Consider the following 15,247-nt stretch of genomic DNA (forward strand, 5'->3'; position numbering starts at 1 on the left):
TTCTCCCATAAAATGTCCTATAGGTTCTCCTTACTCACGTATTTTTGGCAACAAGATCCAAGATGCACTTGAACCATATGCACCTGCCTTGCATGCAGGGCCGGATTAACAAAGGGGCTGATGGAGCTGCAGCTCCAGGCCCAAGCCCATGGAATAAGCCCCTTTAAAAAAAAAAAAAAAAAACTTTTTTTTTTTTTTTTTACACACGACTCTTAGGTTTGCCACCTGACTGGTATTTTTTTTTTTTTAATTCTTTATTTTTGCGTGCATGAGAGATATAAATATGGTACAACATATGTATCACATGAGAGTATAGCAGGTTACAACTGTAGTTGTTTGATGAATTCAGCCGGTTTCAGCACAATTTTTTGTTACTAGTATGAAATCCTAGGTATAGTGTGTGGTTTTGTAGGAGTGTAGTTGAGTTAGTCTTTCGTGGGTTTGTTGCCTAGGTGTTGGGTTGTAGTGGATTTCTGGGCCCATCTAAGCTGTTAACTCATTAACTCATAGCGCGTTTCGGGGCCTGGGTTGGTTCAGTGAGTGTTGTGTTGTCGGTTGGTAAGTCGCATGAGTAGCCGTAGTGCGTGTTTCTACGCCCCGTGGGGGTTTAATGGGTCAGTGTCGGTGGAGACTACTCGTGAGGGGTGGTGGCCCTAACCATGGGGCTGTCCGGGGGGTTGGTGTCGTCCTGAGCTGCGGTTTCCATGTACTGGTGGTGCGGTTGTGCGTCTGCGTCGGCCGTTACCGCTAGTATGTGATAAACAGGTGTATTAAACTTTGAGGTTATAGTGCGTGGAGGGTGGGGAGAAAACAGAATACATTAAACCTTAAACATGGCAAAGTAGTGTCGCCGTTGAGCGGACAGGAGCAAGAGACTTCTCCCCCCCTGTCCGTCAGGTGGCTTGTGCATTGGTTCTCTGTCTTCTTGGCACAAATGTTTCTGAGGTTGCCGGGTTCCGGGCAAAAGGGTGATAAAACATCAATCCAATTGTCCCCCAAAACAAGGACAGAAGGTGCCTGTAGCAAGTGGGTTAAACAATGATAAGCTTAGAGTCATGTCTACAAATGCTCGCAGTTTAGGGAATAAGATCCATGAACTTGTGGCAATAATGGCAACTGATAGTGTAGATTTAGTCGCTGTTACCGAGACATGGTATAATGAGAAAAATGACTGGGACATAGCAATACCAGGGTACTCTTTATATAGAAAAGACAGGGAAGGCAAGAAAGGGGGAGGGGTGGCCCTGTATGTAAAGGATAGCATAAAATCTAGCCTAATAAAGGTTAGTGAGGCAAACATAGAGTCCGTTTGGGTTACGTTAGAATTTGGTAATCACACAGTAACTCGTGTAGGTGTGATTTATAGGCCCCCAGGACAAATTGAAGAGTTAGATAATTTACTAGTTGAAGAAATAGCTAAAATGACAATGAAGGGGGAAGTTATCATCATGGGTGACTTTAATCTTCCTGATGTGAATTGGAAAACAAAAATAGCTACTTGTGCCAGGAGCACACATATTCTAAACTCCCTACTGGGATTGTCTCTAAAACAAGTCGTTGAGGAGCCAACTCGTAAAGAGGCCATACTAGATTTAGTGTTAACAAATGGAGATTTGGTATCAGATATTACTGTAGGTGAAAGTTTAGGATCCAGTGATCATCAGTCAGTGTGGTTTAATATAAGAACAGTGACTGAGTCACACCACACAAAAACAAAAGTTTTAGACTTTAGAAAAACAGACTTTTCTAAAATTAGAATATGTGTAAAGGAGTCATTATCAGACTGGAGCAATTTATATGGAGTCCAAAATAAATGGGATTATTTAAAAGTTGCACTACTGAAGGCAACAGAAAATTGCATTAGGCTTGTCAGTAAAAGCAAAAAATTCAAGAAACCACTGTGGTACTCCGCAGATGTGGCCAAAATAGTAAAAAACAAAAAGTTAGCATTTAGTAATTATAAAAAAAACCAGAGTGAGGAAGACAGAATGACCTATAAGATTAGGCAGAAAGAGGCTAAGCAAGTTATAAGAGCTTCCAAATCCCACACAGAAGAGAAAATAGCACAGTCAGTAAAAAAGGGGGACAAAACTTTTTTTAGATACATAAATGAGAAAAGAAAAGTAAAACAAGGATTAGTTAGATTAAAAACAAAAGAAGGAAGGTATGTAGATGAGGATAAAGGTCTAGCTGACTGCCTCAATGAATATTTTTGTTCGGTATTTACAGATGAAAATGAAGGAAAGGGACCTCAGTTAAGAAAAAGGATAAATGAGTCATTTATTACACGTGAGTTTACAGAGGAAGAGGTTCTATTTCAACTGTCAAAAGTAAAGACAAATAAGTCAATGGGACCTGATGGAATACACCCAAAGCTATTAAAAGAGCTTAGTGGTGTACTAGCAAAACCATTAACAGATTTATTTAACCAATCATTGATAACAGGAGTAGTCCCAGAAGATTGGAAGTTAGCGAATGTTGTGCCCATTCACAAGAAAGGTAATAGGGAGGAGTCGGGCAACTATAGGCCAGTAAGCCTTACTTCAGTAGTGGGGAAAGTGATGGAAACCATGTTAAAGGATAGGATTGTTGAACATCTAAAAACACATGGATTTCAAGACCAGAGACAACATGGGTTTACTTCAGGGAGATCATGCCAAACTAATCTTATTGATTTTTTTGATTGGGTAACTAAAATTATAGATCAGGGTGGTGCAGTAGACATTGCTTACCTAGATTTCAGTAAGGCTTTTGACACTGTTGCACATAGAAGGCTTATCAATAAACTACAATCTTTGAGTTTGGATTCGAATATTGTTGAATGGGTAAGGCAGTGGCTGAGTGACAGGCAACAGAGGGTTGTAGTCAATGGAGTATATTCGAAGCTTGGGCTTGTCACCAGTGGGGTACCTCAGGGATCTGTACTTGGACCCATTCTCTTTAATATTTTTATTAGTGATATTGCAGAAGGTCTTGATGGTAAGGTGTGTCTTTTTGCGGATGATACTAAGATATGTAACAGGGTTGATGTTCCAGGAGGGATAAGCCAAATGGAAAATGATTTAGGTAAACTAGAAAAATGGTCAGAGTTGTGGCAACTGACATTTAATGTGGATAAGTGCAAGATAATGCATCTTGGACGTAAAAACCCAAGGGTAGAGTACAAAATATTTGATAGAGTCCTAACCTCAACATCTGAGGAAAGGGATTTAGGGGTGATTATTTCTGATGACTTAAAGGTAGGCAGACAATGTAATAGAGCAGCAGGAAATGCTAGCAGAATGCTTGGTTGTATAGGGAGAGGTATTAGCAGTAGAAAGAGGGAAGTGCTCATGCCATTGTACAGAACACTGGTGAGACCTCACTTGGAGTACTGTACACAGTACTGGAGACCCTATCTTCAGAAGGATATTGATACCTTAGAGAGAGTTCAAAGAAGGGCTACTAAACTGGTTCATGGATTGCAGGATAAAACTTACCAGGAAAGGTTGAAGGATCTTAACATGTATAGCTTGGAGGAAAGACGAGACAGGGGGGATATGATAGAAACATTTAAATACATAAAGGGAATCAACACAGTAAAGGAGGAGACTATATTTAAAAGAAGAAAAACTACCACAACAAGAGGACATAGTCTTAAATTAGAGGGACAAATGTTTAAAAATAATACCAGGAAGTATTACTTTACTGAGAGGGTAGTGGATGCATGGAATAGCCTTCCAGCTGAAGTGGTAGAGGTTAACACAGTAAAGGAGTTTAAGCATGCGTGGGATAGGCATAAGGCTATCCTAACTATAAGATAAGGCCAGGGACTAATGAAAGTATTTAGAAAACTGGGCAGACTAGATGGGCCGAATGGTTCTTATCTGCCGTCACATTCTATGTTTCTATGTTTCTATATGTTCCAGTCGTGGGTTGTGCCCTGGGCAGGCAGGTTCTGTAGGCCCAACCTTGTGAGGAGTTCAGAGGCCTCAGTCCCAGAGGTGAGTTTATGTGTTGCCCCCCTGGTGGGTGACAAGTAAGGAGCGTGGGTTTCCCCACCTGTATGGTATTCCCGCCGTGCGCAGTTAGCTGGTGAGTTCAGTAAGCGATTTCCTCCATTGGAGGGTGGCCTTGGATAAGTCCTGGTAAAAGGTCAGTTGGGCTTCTTCAAAATCAAGCGGGGTCTTGCCCTTGAGCGCACTCATGATATGCCCTTTATCTTGGGGTAGGACGCAGCGAATGATGACGTCTCCAGCTAGTGTTGCTGCTGCTCTGGGTGGGGTGGGTAGTCGGTAGATCCCTGCGAAGGTGAGCTTCTTTGTTACTGCCAAAGGAAGTAGTGATTGTGTGAGTCGCCTCACGTAGTGCGGTAGGTCTTCGTTGCTCACCGAGGCCGGGATTCCTCTTATTTTGATATGGTTACGCCGGCTTTTGTCCTCCTGTACTGCTAGTTGGATTGCCATGTGCTGGTGGTCTTGTTGTAGTTGGTGGAGTGAGTTTTGCAGTGTGGAGATTTCTCCCTGGATTGTTTTGACTTGTCCCTCTGTGTTGGTCACTTTTTCTGTGATCTGCTGCATGCTCATTTTGAGCGCTGGTAAGTCTGCTGCCAGCAGGCGTTGGATATTTTGCAGCATAGTCTGCATCTGCTGCAGATCCTGTTTGGTGGCTGGGTATAGCCTGTGTGGGTTGCAGGGTTTTCCCTGTTTCCCCTTAGGTGGTTTGGGCTGGAGGGGTATCTGCCTGTGGAGGGTCTAGGCCCTGTTCAGCCGCCATTTTGGCTGGGGTGTGTTTTTGCAGCATTACCCCTATGTCTGACTGTGCTGTACCTTGCTGTGGTTTTTGCGATCTGCGCCCCATCTCCTTGTGGATGTGATCAAGGTCCTGCAGTGGTTCATCACTGTAGTCTCCCAGGCTTTCTCCGCCCCACAGGTACTCCAGGCCGCGGTAGTTTGGTGTGAGGTAGGCCCGGTTTTTGCGTTTGGGCTTTGCCTGCCTCGGTGTGTACCGAAATGGCATTGGGTTGTGCAGGATGGTCTCCCCTTTGTAGTGCCGGTAGTTTTTTGCCTGGATGGCATGTAGTTTGGCAGATATGCCGCGGAGTCCGTGCCATTTGCACAGAGCAGCCTGTAATGGCGTCCGGCTCGTTTCGCCGCGAAGCTCCGTCCCACCTGACTGGTATTTTAAGGCACAGCCTGTATTTGAGGCTGCCTGGCCGTGATGGTATTAATACCAGGAATACAAATACAAATACTTTTCTCAGTATAAACGGAGATTACTCTGCAATACCAGCACCGGCCTGTCTCCCAGTGTCCCCATGCCTCCCAGCCAGTGTCTCAGTGTCCCCATGGCTCCCAGTGTTCCCAAATGTCTGTGTCCCCATGTCTCCCATTGTCCCCATATGTCTGTGCCCCCATATGTCTGTGCCCCCATATGTCTGTGCCCCCATATGTCTGTGTCCCCATATGTCTGTGTCCCCATATGTCTGTGTCCCCATATGTCTGTGTCCCCATATGTCTGTGTCCCAATATGTCTGTGTCCCCATATGTCTGTGTCCACATGTCTCCCAGCCAGTGTCTTTGTCCTCATGTCTCCCAGTGTCCCTATGTATCCCAGCCAGTGTCCCTAGTGTCCCCATGTCTTCCAGTGTTTGTGTCCCCATATCTGTGTCCCCATGTCTCCCAGTGTCTGCGTCCCTATGTCTGTGTGTCCATAGTGTCTGTGACCCCATTTCTCCCAGTGTTCCCAAATGTCTGTGTCCCCATGTCTCCATGTCTCTCAGTGTCCCCATGTCTGTATCCACAAGTGCCCTCATGTCTCCCCAAGTGTCTCAGTGCCCCCATGTCTCTTAGTCCCGTGTCTCTGTGTCCCCATGTCTCTGTGTCCCCTAGTATCCTAGTGACACGGGACACACTGAGACATGGGGACACTGGGAGAAATAGGGACACAGACACTGGGAGACTAGGGGACTGGGCGACATGGGGACACTGACTGTCATGATTCCGGGAACCAAACACGCTAACACACACACAGAAAAGGTGCAGTACCGGACCTTAAAGTGGCCGGGCTAAGCACACAAAGAATAGACAGGAGATAAGCCGAGTAAGGGGAACCGAATAACGAGAAACAAGCCGAGGTCAAAGGGTAGGAGAAAGTCACAAAGTCAGATAAACAAGCCAGAGAGTACGTAACCAGAAACACAAGTTCAGTAGCAATGCAAGCAAGCAAAGACCACAACAGGGCAGGGAGGAACAGGAAAGGTAAGTATTTAAATCATAAGGTTAATTCTGATTGGATAATTTCCAATCAGAATTAACAATCACACGTGGGAGATATCTAGACCTCCCACTGTGATTGAGGCACTGTGCCGTTAACGCCGGGTCAGGTGGCTGTTTCCGGCGTTTAATAAATTGGGCGGTCTCCCAGCGTGCAGCGTCATGCATGCTGCCGCTGGGGGACGTAGAGGAAGACGCGGACGGCATCCGTGGCTGGGAGGATGCCAAGCGCACGCCAGGAAGGGGACCGTGGACGGCTGGAGGGTGAGTGCCGCGAGCGGACTGCAGCCTCCCCTCGCAGCTACACCCCTATACTTATTAACCCTTAATAGGGAACACATGGGATGGGCAGCAGCATTGTAACCAGGCTGTGTGATACAAAGTAAATACAAATACAAAAAGAGAAGTCCTGCGCTTAGTCCCATTACCGCTGTATATTAAAAATACCCCTTTCTGTCTCATTAGAGATATCTTTGCCAGAAGCTCAAGGAAGCAGGCTGAAGGGTCAGTGTTAGGACCCGCTTAGGGGGGGTCTGCCTTGACGTTGGCAGGCGGGCATTCCCTCCAATGGCCATTGGAGCAACTAAATGACCTCCATTTGTCTAAATATACATAGGGATTAAGGAGAAAGCGCAGGTAACATTTTCTTTTCTTAGATGATACTCACTTGATGTCCTGTTTTATTTCCAACTCTGATACCTCTGTGTCATTTTTGCAACATCGTCCATTAGTCTTTCTAGCATTGCAAAATTGACACAGACAATAACCGTACACATATAAGAGGGGTGATTCAATAGCACATTCATTTGCATGTTTGATTCCTGGATCTGTAACTGACACTAAGTGCTAAAAAATCAGAAATTCATACTTCTGCTTATAGTGTTCCTTTAACTGTATCTCACTGTTTAAATGTTTTAGTTTCCAAGCAAGTTAAGTGAAATTAAGTGAATGTAAATTCATAAATTAATGGAAAAGTATGAATTTTGTCATTGTATTATTTTGCACACAATTAAAAAAATTATTTTTTTTAATTCTGTTTTCAACAGAAACAAAAGATGTCTCATTCATCAGCTGTGTACGATCTTCTCTGTTTTGGTTCCACTTCATCTGGCTTTCTGTTATGCAATTGAGACACTACATGTTTATTGCTACACTCAACCCCACACTAACCCGCCTAAGTGGAGGAGATCCTCTAACCGGTTTGTATTATATTCTAGTAATGATTAAGATAAAACCGTAACCAGTTATATGCCCTATATTCTTACAGCACTTCCAAATACTTGAATGTCATGCTAGTATTAGTATTGCAATAATCCTTTACTACCAAATGAACTTTAGCTTAAATGAACACTACAAATGTGTATTCTTACCCTATTTAAAAAAACACAAAAAAACTAAAAACATTTTAGCTCCCCTGGCCCCTTTGTCTGCCTTAATTAAAGTAAAAATGTACCTTTATTCCAGCGCTGTGCAGGTCAACTGGTCCGCCACCAATCTGCCTCCTTGGCTGACATCATCAGAATGGACGATCTCAGCCAATCACAATAGCAAAGCATTGGATTGGCTGAGATCGTCCATTCTGATTATGTGGTGGGTATAGGATAGAGACTGTAGTGGATACATGAAGGATTGGGGCTGTTGTGGATGCAAAGGGCGAGGAGCTGTAGTGTGTCCAAGCGTAAAATTGACCTTTGTGGGTGAAGGAGTTAGAGGCTTTTGTGCAAGGGGTAATAAGCGTAAAGTGAATTGATTAATACCTGGATCTCCCCAGTGTGAGACGGAATTTAACCCTGCAGGATATTCTATGTTGTGCTAAAACTTAGTCTGTGGAAGACGGCATTAATATCATGAAACAGTTAAGCTAAAGTTGTTTTGGCGATTAGAGTGTCCTTATTAGAAAGCATATTTGTAACATGGAATGCACAATAAACATACAGTTTGTTAAACCAACAAACGTAGACTTAGACTGTAATTCTGAGAAAACTACAAGTATTATCACGTAACTTTACACACTTAACTTTAAGTTATTTGTTCATCAGGCACAGTAATTAAACATAAAATGTTTATAGACAATACTTTTTTTGTTACATATAATAGACATGCCAAAAATAAATATTCAGTATGTGACTATCTTTTCTTATGAGTATTTCTAAGGCATCAAGTAGGGGAGCATTTAGGAAACCAACCCCCAAAAGTTTTTCAAGTACATCAATTCTAAAAAAACAAAAAATGAATGTGTAAGTAGACTGGAAACAGAGATGGGCCTGTAATTTTTTTTTTTTTTTTTAATTCTTTATTTTTGTGTGCATGTTATACATAGTAGTGTCGGACGCCACAACAGCGTATCTGAAAACATACTTACAATAAACAGTGGCATGAAATCTTGCACATTTTTTTTTATATAAGTCTAACAGTCATCTGATAGGCTAAACATTGAAATAAAATGAGAAGGTTAACGCTTAATAGAGCTAAAGTAGGTAAGTTGTCGTATTCTGAATTTGCCAGGCTAGTGTGCCAACCGTGTAGTCATTATAGGTAAGTTGGTTGAGTTATGCAGGGGCGTATCAGTGTGCATTAGAAACTGCAGTGAGGCGCATTATCTTACCGTGAACTATGCAAAGTTTGGAATTCTAGCTTTTCTTGTACCAGGTAATTACAGTGCTGCCTAGCGTATTGGCACAAATCCGCCAGCGAGTACAGTGAACAGAGTGTGGGACTTTGTACAGGCTTGTGCTGAGGCATATGTAGGTAAAGTCTGTACGTTAGGTAGGCTAAATGAGCTAGCGGTGCCGTGCTATGCCGGATATGCAGGCTGGTGCAGTTTATGTATGAATGTTAGGGATAGCCTGGTTTTAAGTAGCACCATGGTAAATTAGAGGCATGTTAGTCTGCTATCCCTTTGGGTGCATCCGGGTGTGCGCTGTTAGAGAGAGGTCCACTAAAACTGTGTGTGACCCTTGGTACAGATTAAGGTCTAAAGCAGGCGGTGTGTTAATCTGCCCGTTACCGTTAGACCCAGTGGACTGTGGAGTTATAGGCTGCAGGTGTAACTCTGGCCTAATCGGTCAGTGATTTATACTAATGAGCATGAGTATTGAACAGTAAAATAAAACAAACATAACTTAAACCTATGTTACATGCAGGGTTATACGAAGTGTGGTGTACTGCAATTGGTCGGAAAGCATATTTACGAGTTTTTACAGGAGAAGGAACAATTACCGTATATGCCGGATAAGTCCTGGCGCTTCCGGTATGCTCCCCAGGTAAGACAGTTGTTAGTTACCCTGCCTGTAGAATAGTAAGAGAGAGACGAAAAATTTACAGCATCCCAGGAACAATAACATGGAGCGGCCAGGTTGGTTCTACAAGTTCGACTCTGTGTTCTCAGGTGTTAGGGGTTTGGTAACATGGATTACTAAGCTGCGGTGGGTTGTCCTGCCGCTTCCAGCCGGTGTCCGTATTGTGTGCCAGTCTCGGGCGTGCATGCGAATGGGGGTTTAAAACTTTGTTGAACTTGGGTTTCGCTGATGGAGGGTGAGAGGTGTCATCTTGAGATCTATAGTCCCAAATAGCTCAAGTCGGCAGGGTGGTCAGTGTCGGTCCCAGAGGTGCTCTCGGGGTGAACTCCCGCACGGTAGCTGGGTTGATCTTGGACAGTTCCGTTCTCTTCGCGGGTGCCGTTTGAAGTATACCCGCAGATTGCAGGAGTGCTTCCAGTTCTTGGTAGCTCTGTGCTTTATGCGGGGTCCCATTAATAGTGAGTAGTACTGCTCGCGGGGTCCTCCAGCGGTAGGGCAGCTCTCTGGTGCGGAGGTGTTGCAACAGCGGTTGTAAAGATTTCCGCCAAGTAAGCGTATTCCTGGTGATGTCCTGGAAAAAGGTAAGTTTGCTGCCCTCAAACGTTACGGGAGTTTTGCCCCTCAGTGTGGTTTGAAGAGCCGCTTTATCCGATATGCTCTGGAAGCGAATGATAAGGTCCGCGGATGTGGCTGCTGGAGCCCGGGTCGGCCTCGGTAGTCGGAATATCCCGTCGAGCCTCAGGGACTTCGCCTGTTTTGGCGGGAGTAGGGCACTCAGGAGGCGTCTGGTGTAGTGGGGTAGTTCAGTGAGGCTCACTGAGTCTGGAATCCCCCTTATCTTCAGGTTGTGGCGTCTCCTTTGGTCCTCCATTCCATCCATGCGGTCTGCTGTGGCCTGTTGCTGCCTTGATAGGTCAGCCACTTGTTGCTCTACCGCCGTTAGCCTGGAGTCCTGGGTGCTCGCACAGGCCTCTAGTTGGGTGATCTTCGACTGGGCCCCTTCTATGGCTGCTTTAAAATAGGCCATGTCTGCGGACAGGTCTCTGCGTAATTCTGCTAGCATTTCTTTAAGCTGGCTTGCAGTGACCGGGTCTCCGGGTGAGTTAGCCGCCGTGATGTTTTTTGGTGCCGGTCTGAAGGACGCCCCCTACATCAGGTCTGTGTCAAAGTCCTCTGAGGAGTACGAGGCGAAGTCGTCCTCCAGCGCCATCTTGGACCATGCGGCCTGTTGCGTGTTCCGCAGCATTTCGGCAATATCCCGTCCGGGAGGGCTTTTATCCGCCTTTGGCTTCTTGGACTTTCTGCCCATGTTCTGCTTTACTTCTGTGGTCGTATTATTAGATTGATTTTCTTGTGGATTGCACTATTTATGGTTCTATTTAGGCGATGTGGAGCCGGAGCTCGCTGAGATGCGACCGCTTCGTTGCGCTGCTGGCTTCGCCCCCCCATGGGCCTGTAAGTTAATGAAGACCAGGAAAAGGCAGAAATGTAAAATAACTTTTTCTTCAGTATATATATGATATATATATATTAATGAGGATCCTATGGCAAGAGATATCCAAATGATTGCTGCAAAAAAGTTGCAGATAACTTGGGATTGGATAACTCGAGACAAGGTGCTACAGCTGTTAGAGAAAATTTATGTAAATAAAGCTCTGAGGCCTGATGGTATTCACCCACGAGTACTTAAAGAGCTAAGTGTCAGGATCGGGACAGGGATCCAACACGCAGAGTACAAAGAGTGGAAAGGTACGTATACCGGGCCTTAGAATGGCCGGACTAACGTACCGAGAGTAAAGAATAGTCAGAGACAAGCCGAGGTCGAGGGAACGAGAAGACAGATAAGCGAGAGACAAGCCGGGTCAAGGGATAACAGAGAAACAGGGTAGTAAAACGAGCCGAGTCAAAACCAAAAGAGCAAACTAGAATACCAGAGCACTGAGTGACTAGACAAGCTAGAACCACGACAGGGCAATGAGCTGAAGTAAGGAGTAAGCTTAAATACCCTGGCTCTGGATGGAAATCACGCCTCTGACAAGTACCGATTGGATATCGGACACTTGAGTGACAGATTGCTCGTGCTATCGTCATGACGTCACGTATTGAGCGTCCTGCTAGAAAAGGACGTGGATTCCTCGCGGCCGGTGTTTAAGTGACTGGATGAACCGCGAGGAACGGAGGAAACAGCTCGCCTGGACGGATACACCACCAAGTCTCTACCTCCCTTAGAGGTAGAGGCCTCAGGTACCCTGACAGTACCCCCCCTCTCAGATACGCCCACCGGGCGGAATGAACCGGGGCGAGATGGGAAGCGGAGGTGAAATGCTCTGCGAAGGCGAGAAGCATGGACGTCCTCCTGAGGTACCCAACTCCTCTCCTCAGGACCATATCCCCTCCAGTTGACCAGATATTGCAATTTTCCCCTTGAAATTCTGGAGTCAATGATGGAGCTGACCTCGTACTCCTCCCGACCCTCCACCTGAACAGGACGAGGCGAGGGGACCTTAGAGGAGAATTTGTTGCAAATGAGGGGTTTCAACAAGGAGACATGAAAAGAGTTAGGAATGCGTAAGGCAGGTGGCAGAGCAAGGCGATACGCAACCGGATTGATACGAGTGAGAACCCTGTAAGGACCTATGTAGCGAGGAGCAAATTTCATGGACGGAACTTTTAGGCGAATATTCTTAGTACTCAACCATACCCTATCCCCAGGAACAAAAACAGGAGCCGCTCTTCTATGTTTGTCAGCGTGTTTCTTGAACAGCGAGGAACTATGTAATAGAATTTGTCGAGTCTGATCCCATAATTTCTTCAGGTTGGCGACATGATCATCAACCGACGGTATCCCCTGAGAAGAGGAAACCGAAGGAAAAATCGAAGGATGAAAGCCATAGTTCATGAAGAAAGGGCTAGAGCGAGTTGAATCGCAAACAAGGTTATTGTGTGCGAACTCCGCCCAAGGAATCAGACCGACCCAATCGTCCTGGTGTTCGGAAACAAAGCAACGCAGATACTGTTCGATCTTTTGATTAGTGCGTTCAGCAGCTCCGTTAGACTGAGGGTGATAGGCAGAGGAAAAGTTCAATTTGATGCCCATTTGAGAACAAAAGGATCTCCAGAAACGTGAGACAAATTGAGAACCTCTATCAGAAACAATCTCTGAAGGAATCCCATGTAGGCGAAAAACTTCTCTCGCAAAAATCTCCGCCAATTCAGGAGAAGTCGGAAGTTTAGGTAATGGCACGAAATGGGCCATCTTAGTAAATCTATCCACCACCGTGAGAATAACAGTCTGTCTTTTGGAAGCAGGCAAATCAACGATAAAGTCTATGGACAAACAGGACCAAGGTTTCTCAGGAATGTCCAAGGGGTGTAATAGGCCACATGGGGATGCATGAGGTAGTTTAGTCTTGGCACAAGTCTCACAAGCTGCGACGAACTCCTCAATATCCTTTCGAAGTGAAGGCCACCAGAAATCCTTGGATATCAGAGAGTATGTCTTGCGAATACCAGGATGACCAGCTATTTTACTTTCGTGAAAACATTGTAAGAGCTCCAGTTGAAGTTCAGGAGGAACAAAGTTTCTTCCCTCAGGAGTGTTTCCGGGAGCTAGATGTTGTGACTTCAAGATCTGGTCAAGTAGCGGAGAATGAATTTTGAGACTGGTATTAGCAATAATATTGCATTTGGGTACAATGGAAGACAAAAGTGGTTCAACTGAAGCAGAGGGTTCATATTGGCGAGATAGCGCATCGGCTTTAGAATTCTTTGACCCAGGTCTGTAAGTCAGAACGTAATTGAAATGGGTAAGAAACAACGACCAACGAGCCTGCCTGGAGGACAGACGCTTGGCCTCTCCGATATAGGACAAGTTCTTGTGGTCTGTCAGGATGGTAACAGGATGTAATGTACCTTCCAATAAATGTCTCCATTCTTTCAAAGCCTTGATAACCGCTAGTAATTCTCTGTCACCAATGTCATACCTGCTTTCAGTACCGGTCAATTTTTTAGAGAAAAATCCACATGGATGTAATGGTTTATCAACACCCAACCTTTGAGATAGAACAGCACCTAAACCAGTCTCTGATGCGTCTACCTCGAGCAAAAAAGGCAGAGAAGTGTCAGGGTGAACTAAAATGGGAGCGGAAGCGAAAAGCTCCTTGAGAGTCTTGAACGCAAGGAGAGCTTCAGTAGTCCAATTCTTAGTGTCAGCCCCCTGTTTGGTCATGTTAGTGATAGGTGCAATAATGGAAGAATAGCCCTTAATAAAGCGCCTATAATAATTGGAAAAACCAATAAATCTCTGTATGGCTTTAAGACCTGTGGGTAAAGGCCACTCTAGAATGGATTGGAGCTTATCCGGATCCATCTTAAATCCCTCCCCAGAGATCACATAGCCGAGAAAGGTTACCTGGGTTTGATCAAAGCTACATTTCTCCAACTTGCAGTACAAGCCATGCTGGAGAAGCTTGTGCAAAACCCTCCTGACTTGCTTGTGATGAATCTCAATGTCACTAGAATGAATGAGTATATCATCTAGGTATACAATGACGCACTCTTGCTGAAATTCCCTAAGAACCTCATTAATCAGATCTTGGAATACCGCTGGCGCATTGCATAACCCAAAAGGCATGACAGTATATTCATAGTGGCCATATCGAGTATTGAATGCCGTCATCCACTCATGTCCCTGCTGGATTCTCACCAAGTTATATGCCCCTCTGAGGTCTAACTTGGTGAAAATTGTAGAGCCCTTCAAACGATCGAAGAGTTCGGTGATCAAGGGAATCGGGTAGGCATTTTTAATGGTTATCTTATTCAAGCCTCGATAATCAATACAAGGTCTCAAAGAACCATCTTTCTTTTTAACAAAAAAAAATCCAGCCCCGGCAGGGGAGGAGGACCTCCTGATGAATCCCTTGTCTAAGTTCTCGTGAATATATTCCTCTAGGACTGAGTTCTCCTTTATAGATAATGGGTATACATGACCTCTGGGAGGCATGGTACCAGGGAGTAGGTTAATTTTGCAATCAAAGGACCTGTGTGGGGGTAAGGTATCGGCTTTCTTTTTGTCAAATACTGCCTTTAAATCTAGATACTGAGGCGGAATTTGTGTCTCTGTAGGATTGTCAGAGGTATTCGATGTATTAGTTAATCCAAGAGGTAAGACCTTCCGCAAGCATTTTTCTTGACAATTCTCTCCCCACGAAACTATCTCCCCTGATTCCCAATTAATAATAGGGTTGTGTCTCCTCAGCCAGGAGTACCCCAGGACTATGGGAATAGACGGAGAAGAAATGAGCATTAAGGATATATCCTCTTTATGCAGGATGCCAACAGTCAAGTTAATCGGTATGGTCTCATGGAAAATAACAGGCTCAAGTAACGGTCTACCATCGATGGCCTCGACAGCCAGAGGTGTCTCTTTTAACTGGGATGGAATAGCATGCTTGGCAGCAAAACCCTGATCTATAAAGCTCTCAGCAGCTCCAGAATCGATTAGTGCCATAGTCTTAACTACTCCCTTCTCCCACTTTAAAGAAACGGGTAACACAAGCCTGAGCTCCTTGTAGTTGTGAATAGAGGACAAAGTAGAAACACCCAAGGCCTGTCCTCTAGAGGAACTTAGGTGCGAGCGTTTCCCGAACGATTGGGACAATTTAGGCGTAAATGACCCCTGACTCCACAATACAT

General features: G+C 44.9%; 1 protein-coding gene across 1 annotated transcript in view; it reads left to right on the top strand.

Moving 5' to 3' along the window:
- SLC43A3 (solute carrier family 43 member 3) overlaps positions 1 to 15,247 on the top strand; it is a 166,453-nt gene that overhangs the window by 98,142 nt on the left and 53,064 nt on the right. Inside the window, exon 9 of the mRNA XM_063434833.1 lies at positions 7,301 to 7,453. Coding sequence (XP_063290903.1) covers positions 7,301 to 7,453 — 153 coding nt within the window. The remainder of the gene's footprint in view (positions 1 to 7,300; positions 7,454 to 15,247) is intronic.

The sequence above is a fragment of the Pelobates fuscus genome, chromosome 10, assembly GCF_036172605.1.
Source record: "Pelobates fuscus isolate aPelFus1 chromosome 10, aPelFus1.pri, whole genome shotgun sequence".
Classification (NCBI taxonomy): domain Eukaryota; kingdom Metazoa; phylum Chordata; class Amphibia; order Anura; family Pelobatidae; genus Pelobates; species Pelobates fuscus.